This window comes from Prosopis cineraria, unplaced genomic scaffold, assembly GCF_029017545.1.
Source record: "Prosopis cineraria cultivar Desert tree isolate PC_DT_omini unplaced genomic scaffold, ASM2901754v1 PC4, whole genome shotgun sequence".
NCBI lineage: Eukaryota > Viridiplantae > Streptophyta > Magnoliopsida > Fabales > Fabaceae > Prosopis > Prosopis cineraria.
In genome coordinates this window covers 552,355-561,309 of record NW_026555335.1, presented here as the reverse complement: position 1 = coordinate 561,309, position 8,955 = coordinate 552,355, and the positions used below count along the sequence as shown (strand labels likewise).

The 8,955-nt window shown below is 38.1% G+C and overlaps 1 protein-coding gene across 2 annotated transcripts; it reads right to left on the bottom strand.

The window, feature by feature from the left end:
• Positions 1–3,457: 3,457 nt before the first annotated feature.
• On the bottom strand, positions 3,458–8,703 carry LOC129308693 (26S proteasome non-ATPase regulatory subunit 11 homolog). Of its 2 annotated transcripts, none has more exons than XM_054950002.1 (2): positions 8,326–8,703; positions 3,458–4,857 (listed from the first exon to the last, which is right to left on the bottom strand). In XM_054950002.1, exon 2 carries the CDS (start codon positions 4,834–4,836, stop codon positions 3,568–3,570), a length of 1,269 nt encoding a protein of 422 aa, XP_054805977.1. In that variant the 5' UTR covers positions 4,837–4,857; positions 8,326–8,703; the 3' UTR covers positions 3,458–3,567. The 2 variants fall into 2 exon arrangements, with proteins under 2 accessions (XP_054805977.1, XP_054805978.1); XM_054950003.1 differs by having other exon boundaries at positions 3,458–4,854.
• Positions 8,704–8,955: the final 252 nt, after the last annotated feature.

Genomic DNA, 8,955 nt, shown 5'->3' with positions numbered 1-8,955 from the left:
CAGTGACTTTAAGCTTGTAATTTTCAAGTTCTTTTCATAAATTTATACTCCTTGTACAGATTAATTAAATATTAACAGCAATGTCTCAGGCTGCTGTAGTTCCTTCTCTGCTCACAGCAATATTATCCATCCTTCTGCAGAACTTGGAGCAAAAACAACCGTGAGTTAAACTATCTACAAACATTTCAAGACAATCTTAATGTGGGAAACATGCTGTCTGATTCTGGCATACAATGTTGATTACGGTGACTTGTTTTAGGCAGGACCACATTGCATGCTGGGCGAAGGGTCACAGATGAGTGATTAATGCAGCGTTAAAGTCTGTTATTGATCTTCACTGCCGGATAAGTGCCAATGTTAAGGTGGGTTGATATATTAATAGTACAAGTTGACTGGAAGTTAGCTTTTCGTTCTTCAATTTATCTCTGACACTTAGATCTTTATGCTCAGCGGTTGATTAGCACGTTGGCTCCTTATTAATGTTCTCTTGTATTGAGTAAGGTTTATGTTTGAATTTATTTGAATTTGCTTATCCTTGTGCGGATTGTTAATTCCATAGTTATGAATTATGTCACTATTGGAGATGGTTGCTCGATCAAAGGTTCTGTTATCTGCCCCATTGTGCAGGTCCAAGAGCTTCCTGTGCTAAAAGATTGTCAAGTAAGTTCTCTCTCTCTCTCTCTCTCTGTTGTGTTTGGAAATTCAATTGGATTTAATGGCGCGTGTTTTCCCAGATTGGAGCAGGTTTTGTGGTCACTGCGAGAAGTGAGTACAAAGGAGAAGCGTTGGCTAGGAAATGGAAATGGCATGTGAAAGTCCGATGGGGAACGTGGCAAATTGAAGTTTGGAGGAAATTTTTGCAGTCGTTGCTGGAACCCTATACAATGGCGTGCTCTTGGCAACAACGGATACATCATTGAAATTTTTGATTTTTTTCCCTTCATTTTTGCTTATTTTATTTTACTTTTTCCCATCCTGACTATCTGCAAGCACTTTTATTGAACCAGAGTTCAGAACAGCTTCAATCAATCAATGTTCAGTATCTCTCAACATAAATGACTGCATATTGACATTGGTTTTATTTTATCCTTGAACTAGCCACAAACTAGTGCACTCCGCGAGTTGGCCAATTCAAAAGACGCAAATACAAGTAATGATAGTATAGATAGATAATTTTAACCACAATATGTTTATATCTAGTCAGAGATTCAACTGAGATTGGATGGTTAGGAACTCAAATGGGTTTGGGTTTGGGTCTGGTTATGTGCGAGCCAAGAGATTGAGCTTGTAAGAGAAGTTAGGAGCTAGCTGTCTTGAAATGAGTTCACAAATGGTTCTGGTTATTGCCCAATATATATGAGTGTTGCCTTATGGAAAATGAAGCTAACAATGTCTGAATTGGTAGGGAAGTCTTGTAAAAAATCTATTCCCGAATCCATGTATATTAAGAGAGCTTGAAGCCGGTACGGTAGTTATAGACAAGTACTGTTGATTGGGCTGATGATCAGTGATCTTAGTCACGGGCTCACGCCTGGCTTGGTTGGTTTGTTTTGTTAGTGAGATTGATGGTCTTCCATCAATTGCGAGCACGAGAGATTGTAGTTGGTATTGTTCTTCTTCCTTTTTTTTTTTTTTTAATATTATTCGCCTGTTGTTGGTGTTCCCCCCATAAAATGAACTTGACCTCCTTCATTGAACCCATACTTCTATGTTCTGGCCATGGCCATTTACTTCACTTTCTATTTTAATATAATCCCCCCGAGTGTCTTTTTTTTTTTTCCTTTCTTACATTCGTGGCAAGACATCACATGTTAACTAGAAATATGTATTAAAATGATGAAACTGATAGACATTTGACATATTAACTGAAATAGTACTATTACTGTCAAACTAATAAAGCCTGATTAAAACCCTTCACACAAGCGTGATATGCCCTATTTGGTATCATTGTTACTTGTACCAAGTGCAATTTCACGAAGCTTGTGATGCGCAGGTGATAATCTTATCACAGCTCTGGTGCCTTATATGTATGGGATACAACTATCATCCAAACAAATTTAGGAACATAAAATCAAAGGGACTCTCTATATCCTAATATTCACTTTGCAAAGCGGACCATCCACTCTGCAGCAATATCATCGTGATTTGCTTTATCTCCCAAGTACAAATGGGCAATGCCAGGGACAACAACATTATTTGCAAAATACTCATAACGACTTGAGACAAAAAAGCATCTCTTGAGTCGAGTCACAACACATAATGTACATCATTATATCAACTTCCAATTCTAGAAAATGAAGACGTTCCATAAATTGGTCAAAATTGATCCAGAAGGGACTAGGAAGACCTACAAGGGTCAAGATTTATCAAAATTAATCTAACTGCAAATAGCACCTCAGTAATCGTTAGTGTAGGACTCCAACCATCCTTCAACATGCCCAAACTAACTTGGCTAGCAGTGTCTATATAGTACCTGGTAAACGCAAGTCTTGCATAGGACTTGCGAGCCAAGATTGCTTGACTGAGAAACAGAGCTAAGCAAACAAACCAGACTTTAGAGACTATTAACAAGTTACCAATCAACATTCAGCAATTCAGACTCAGCCAGCATTACATTACAAAACAAAGCAAAGAAACATAAGCCAGGCAGTAATGGTCCCATTGTATGGGGTCAAAAGGTAAAACTTATGCACCCTAATTCACACTTGTTGTACAGTTTTGCATATATTATATACATATTTGGACTGAGGAGAACGGGGAAGAAAAGAAGGGAAAGGACTTCTTTCTTCTTCTCCTTTTTCCTTCCTTTTTTCTTTGGGAGTTTGAATTAGAATAAACAGTTTTTTTCCATTCCTTGTCATTTTATCTCCTCAATCCAAACATACTCTGAAAGAAGTAACGAAGTCAACGATAATGTCTAGATTGAATTTCTCTTCCCTTCCCTTGACCTTCAATAACCAGCTACTTGATTATTATTATTGTTATTATTTTCATTTTGTGATAAGTGACTGACTAATACTATCGTAGCTTGGAAGGAAACAGATCCCCGAAGATGAAGTGGCATACTTACTCTTCAGTTGAATAACCTCAATCCAAACGTGCATGTTTTTCTCAGATTAAAAAATGACAAATATCCCGGTGAATAATACTTATTCAAAGGTTTTATTAAAGTTAGGAAAATATATATTGTAAGCTTGAACGCATAACGCACGGATGCACAATAGAAGGCGTATCTTCTCCACACACATCCATCCACCTGCCACAAACAAGGCCTCATCAATCATCAACTGATAGTGATAGCAACGCCATGCAATTCGTGATGCATCAAAGTGCTCGTGCCTTGAACTCCGATACAGACCCTATATAAACTCAAGGTTAGACAGGCGGTGGTCACCACCAACCGATTTGCAGTTTAAGCACAATCCAATGCCTGCCCGGAAACAGTTTAGCCACATGATCAGCACAATTTCTAGTAACACAATTTAAGAAAACAAAACAGAAACAATACGAAGCTCATCATCCATAAACAGTAACAAAGTTACGTCACAAGAACACTAACAACATGGTTTATGCCATGATCTTGGCAGACCTAACATAAAGGCTGTCCACAACCTTCCCTATGTTGGAAATGGTTTCTAAGGTTGCAGGATATATGGCGTCACTCTTGGGATCATCAAATATGACGAGGCACCCAGCACCTTGATCCAATGTGCCAGCAAACTTCTTGTCCAAAATCATCTGGGACAACTTCCGCTCCACATTATCAATGGGAAGTTCGATTAACTCAGCAATATGCGCAATCTCGACCCTAGAGAATGGCTCAATTAATCTACAAAGGTTCTGCTCCAGAAGGGTATCATATAGGGATGATAGGTGCCTGTGGACAATTGGGTCTTCCTCCAACTGTGCATTGTAGTCCCGCAAAGCAATTTCAAACAACTTAAGGGAACGTTTAGAATGAGCATCTGCAACAGCTTTCATGGCATCCAAGTCAGGGCCAACATATTGGAGGCCTGCTTTAGAAGATATAATGCCCGTCACATCATCAGCTTGACTCACCATAATCTTACACAACAGCATGTATTTTAGGCTAAAAACAGCCTTGGGGTCTTCAAGAGCATTAAAGGACTCAAAAGCTTCAAAGAAATAACTATACGCAGTTTTATAATCCTTCTCCTCAGCGTGAAGTATCCCACTTTGCAAATCAATGGCACCTTGTTGAGCAGGGGGCACATAAATAGCATTAGCAGCTGTTCTTGCTGCAGTGAGGGCAGCTTTTGCCTTTGGAAGGTTCCTTAAGGAGAAGTGTAGCTTGCTTTCCAGCAAGTCTATGTCCACAAGAAGAAGCTTGTCATCCAATTTTCTAACCTCTTTGACCAAGCCGGTAAGGAGGGTCAAAGCTTCTGCATACTCCTTACTTTCCATAAGAAGTGCTGCAAGCCTTGCCTCAACCCGCTGCCTCAGAAAGGTACGCTTTTCAGCTCGAGTCCACTGCACCATCTCTCTGCAGAGTGTAATTTGTAGATCAGATGTCCCTGGTATTTTTGCCACAGAATCAATTATTCCCCTCACGATTTTTGCAGTTTTTGCCTTAGGGATCAAAGAAAAGAATGGCCTCAGCTGAGTGAGAAGGCTGCGCAGATCTTCTGCCCTGTTCTCTTGCCTAAGAAGATCAGAGAGGTTAGTGATGGCCTGCTCTTTAATGCGCAGAGCTTCTGGAGATGAAGAGGGGTTCTCAAGTGCACGATAAAGAATAGAGATAGCCTCAGATGGGCTTTTGGCCTCCAGTGCCTGTGCAATTGTCTCTGTTGTTGCGGGGAGATGTGAGGAAGACATTTTTACTTCTTCCAAAAACTTCTGAAAAGAACAATTTCATTAATCAAGAGAAATATACAAAACTATACAGCTTTGAATTACTATCGATTTGAGTGGGAAATAATATCTCCCTGCTTTAGCTATGTTTTTTCCACTTAAGCAAAACATGAATGTCTTCACCTTATTGAAATGATTATATAGCATTTGCCAAGACCTCAAGATGTATGGAAAGGAAAAATAATATTTATGAGCGGCCTTTGCCAACAAATATCTCATATGTGACTATCATATGGCTCATAAAAAAAAACGAAAGCCTAAAAGAACTCCCTCATCTAAGATCACCATAGCCTACAATATGAACAGTGTGATCATAAAACATATACGTCTTAAAGAAGATACAAGCAAAGACAACAAAAAAATAAATAATATGCATAAAATTAACATAACTCTAAGGTATAATTGGCTGCAAGTATTATAACTATCTTATGAAACTGAATGCAATGAGAGTTAGAAACTGGACAACGACTCAGTTTTTTTGTGTGCATCTTGTGTTAGAAGCAACATTTCTAAATGATTACCTTCAAGTGAACAAAGTTTGTGACAAGAAAAAGAACACGAGCTTCAAGATTGGGGAAGAACAAAACTCAATGTTATCTTATATCTACTCGGGGGTGTTTTCTGAACTGTCAAACTTCACAAGTTGGTTTTGTGCAGCCAGCCTTCTCTTCTTTGCCACAAGGCTATTCTCATCTTGTTTTTTCCTTCGCTCTTCAAATAACTTCAACCCTCTAATTTACCACTGATTTCTACAATTTTATAGCATAATTGCTTAATCTATTAGTTGCTTTTAGAATCTTTTTTGAACCCTTAAAATAAGAAACACCAGCAGCTTGTTCTATACTGTGGAGCTCACTCTACTAACGAACACCCACCATCCCATGAGTGGATTAAGCATTTTTCAATTGGATATTTTCTTATAGACCATGCTTCATAATGCTTATTAAGGATAATATTTATTTGGTTGCTGAAAATGTTTTGAAAATTGGATACTCCTTGAGCATTTCAGTTTAGAGGAATGCGATGAATTAATCATTACTGTGTACCCATTATTTGGGAGTTTACAATGTTAAAAACCTTTGGAGTTTTAAAGGTCATGTGGGCTAAGATGGGTTGGAACTCATTACACTCATACCCCATTGTTCCAATCCCTTCAAATTGAGGGGCTTCGATTATTTATAATTTTTCATTTCCTCTTTTAACCTAAACCAGTTCTCTTTTCTTCCGTTTTCATCTTCCAATTTGCCTGAACCTATCCGAACCATATCACAATATTGATATTTCACTATGACCTTCCCCTACATGCATATCAAGTCACAGACCGGGATATCTGCTATATAAATTGAATGGCAGAAACAAGTTTTACCACATGTTGAATAGAAAACACAATGAAGAGCAAAGATTATGATTGTTGAGGAGGGATACCAGGAGCCAAACATGCACACACAGAAACAGAAAATTCGAGCAAGATCATTCAAGTGAAAACATTATATTGAACAACACATATGCACAAGAGCAGTCCCAACCATAATAGAAGCCGAGTGTGAGTTTGCGTGTGAGTGAGACTTCGAAGTCCCGGACAATCCCATCCTACCAAAAATGAGCCAAATGATATTCATTCAAGCAAAGTACAAAGCAGGAGCCGAATACCGCACACAAAATAGTAGCCAGATCATTCAAAGAGGGAGGTTTAAGGATTGGGAGTATGTGGTAGTAAAACGCAAAGGAGTGTGGAAGCTTTAGAGATAAATTGACAATTAACTCTTCCTCTTCAACAATAGCGAGAAGCAAACAAAGTGTGGAGAATGGATTCAACGACAGACAACTTTAGAAAAGAGACTAAAGGAGGAGCGTCGATCTAAGTGTGTGAATGTGAGCAAGGCCAAGAGCTGGATGGGAGTTTTAAGTAAATCCAGAATCAACTTCACTAGGCTAGCCTTGTTAGTGAAGATTTTTCCACGAAGCCCTTTCAACTGAGCAACTCCGCATGTTGTCTTTTCATAATCCCCATCCCAATCCTGTCTCGTTAGAAACCAAGTTATCCCATAGCTGCCACTCTTTTTTCATATTATCCCATTTGTTTTTGAATTGCTGCTTCTCAGAATTTTTTTTTCCAGTCTTATCATTGAAGCCACAAATTATATTTTTCCATCCTGCTTTGGTGAGGCTACCACCATTTCTTTGCAATTTCCGCACTTGTTCCAAACATATGTCAAAAAATATTCTAGTACTTCTCAGGTCCCAGGAAGCTTTCGACTAATCATTACTCACTGTGCTATATAAGAATTAATTGTACAATATCACATATAAGCAAGTGAAAATAGTACCAAATTACTTGACATGAATATAAAAAACAATGGTAGCTCTAGATTTTAACTTGAATATATTGATGAATGTAAGACCACAACTTCACAAGTAAGGTAAGCAATGAATATATTGAATAACAGTAGAAGTAATAGAAGCTCCTTCAACTTCCGATACTACCTTGCACAGAAACAGACCAAATTAAAAAAAAGTCATCATTTTCCAATAATACATCTGTCTCTCGTTGCAATCTTGTCAAGCATCAACCTTCCTCGTGGTTAACGACAAAACCATCCTAAAAAATTTACAGTGAGGAGGGATCTAAATGGGAATCTGTCATCATTACTTTTTCTATTTTCTTTTGTTATTCCAACAATTTTTAAACACGCTTAATCTCCAACAATTATTAATTTTTTTTATTAGTTCTTATCTTCTTAAACACACCAATACATGTCATTCAAAACAAACAAGGAAAGGGGAAATGTCAATCACGCATTGTTCTTCTCACATTACTCTATGTGTTCTAATTAAAACAGAGGCAGGTTGAAGGAAGGCATTTGTTGCTCTGCTCCTTGATGCATGGATGCCTCAAGCTAAAATATAGAAAAGCACAAGACAGACAAAAAGAAAAAATGGACTTCACAGTACAACAAAAGGATATTATCATAAAAACAAATTATACAAATCATATTTGTAAAGGTATATCGTCATGGAAGCCAACGGAGGAGAGGACAAAGTAAATAAATGAATAAAAAGCACTAGAACAAGAATAGCAAACAGAAAACTCCCACAAAGTTTGGAATCCATTATCTTCTGTGGAAGAAGATATCTCCCCCAAGAAATCAAACCAAGTCAAACAAAAAGATATATAGTTTTCTCAAAAGTGTTATAAGTAGCCATTGGTTGGTGAATCAATGCTAACAGGAACTAAATTTAGAGAAGAAACGATGAATAAATTGAAACGGCTACACATTGAAGCTGAGAGGAGGATACTTCTTGATCTGAGAATCGGAACACCACCGTTCGAAAAATATCAATCAATCCAATTAAATTTAAACGGCGTAGCAACATAGATATTAAATACTGATGAATCAGGGAATGTGGAGGGAAACCTAAAATGATAGAAAACCGAAAAAGGAGCACACGGACCTTCTTCCACAGACCAGATCGACGGTGGACGAAGACCAGCAGATCGGAGATGGGGCGACTAGATCGAGCCAACACGGACCTTCTTTGACTATGGCTGGAGCTTGCTGCCACTGGCTGGAGCTCGGAGATGGCGAACGGCCGCCAAGTCGACAGAGAGAGGAGGACGGCTCAGAAGAAGAAGGAGCATGCGATCTGCACACGGGAGACAAGACAAAACGCCATGGCCGGAGATTTTTGCACTGGCCGTAGATCGGAGACGGCGGACGGTGACCAGGTGGGGTTGGGAGGACGACGAGAGTGGCAGACGGGAGACGGGACGAGAGAAATAGGAGTTGGCTTCCCTCTTCCAAGGAAAGCCCTAACGGTACGGAGGTGCGAAATCTGTACCATTCAAATTATTGAACGATTTAAATTTAAATTTTTCAAAATAAAAACTTACATAAATTTTAAAAAGTTTTAATAAATTTGTTCACGCAGCGCAATTCATTTTTAATATCAATGACCCATATTTAATATTAAAAATTTTATAAATTAATTTTGTAAATATATTTAATATACAAAATTTTAATAAATTTATTCACCTATTTATACAGTTTAAAGTAAATATAAATATTATATAGTTAATATTAA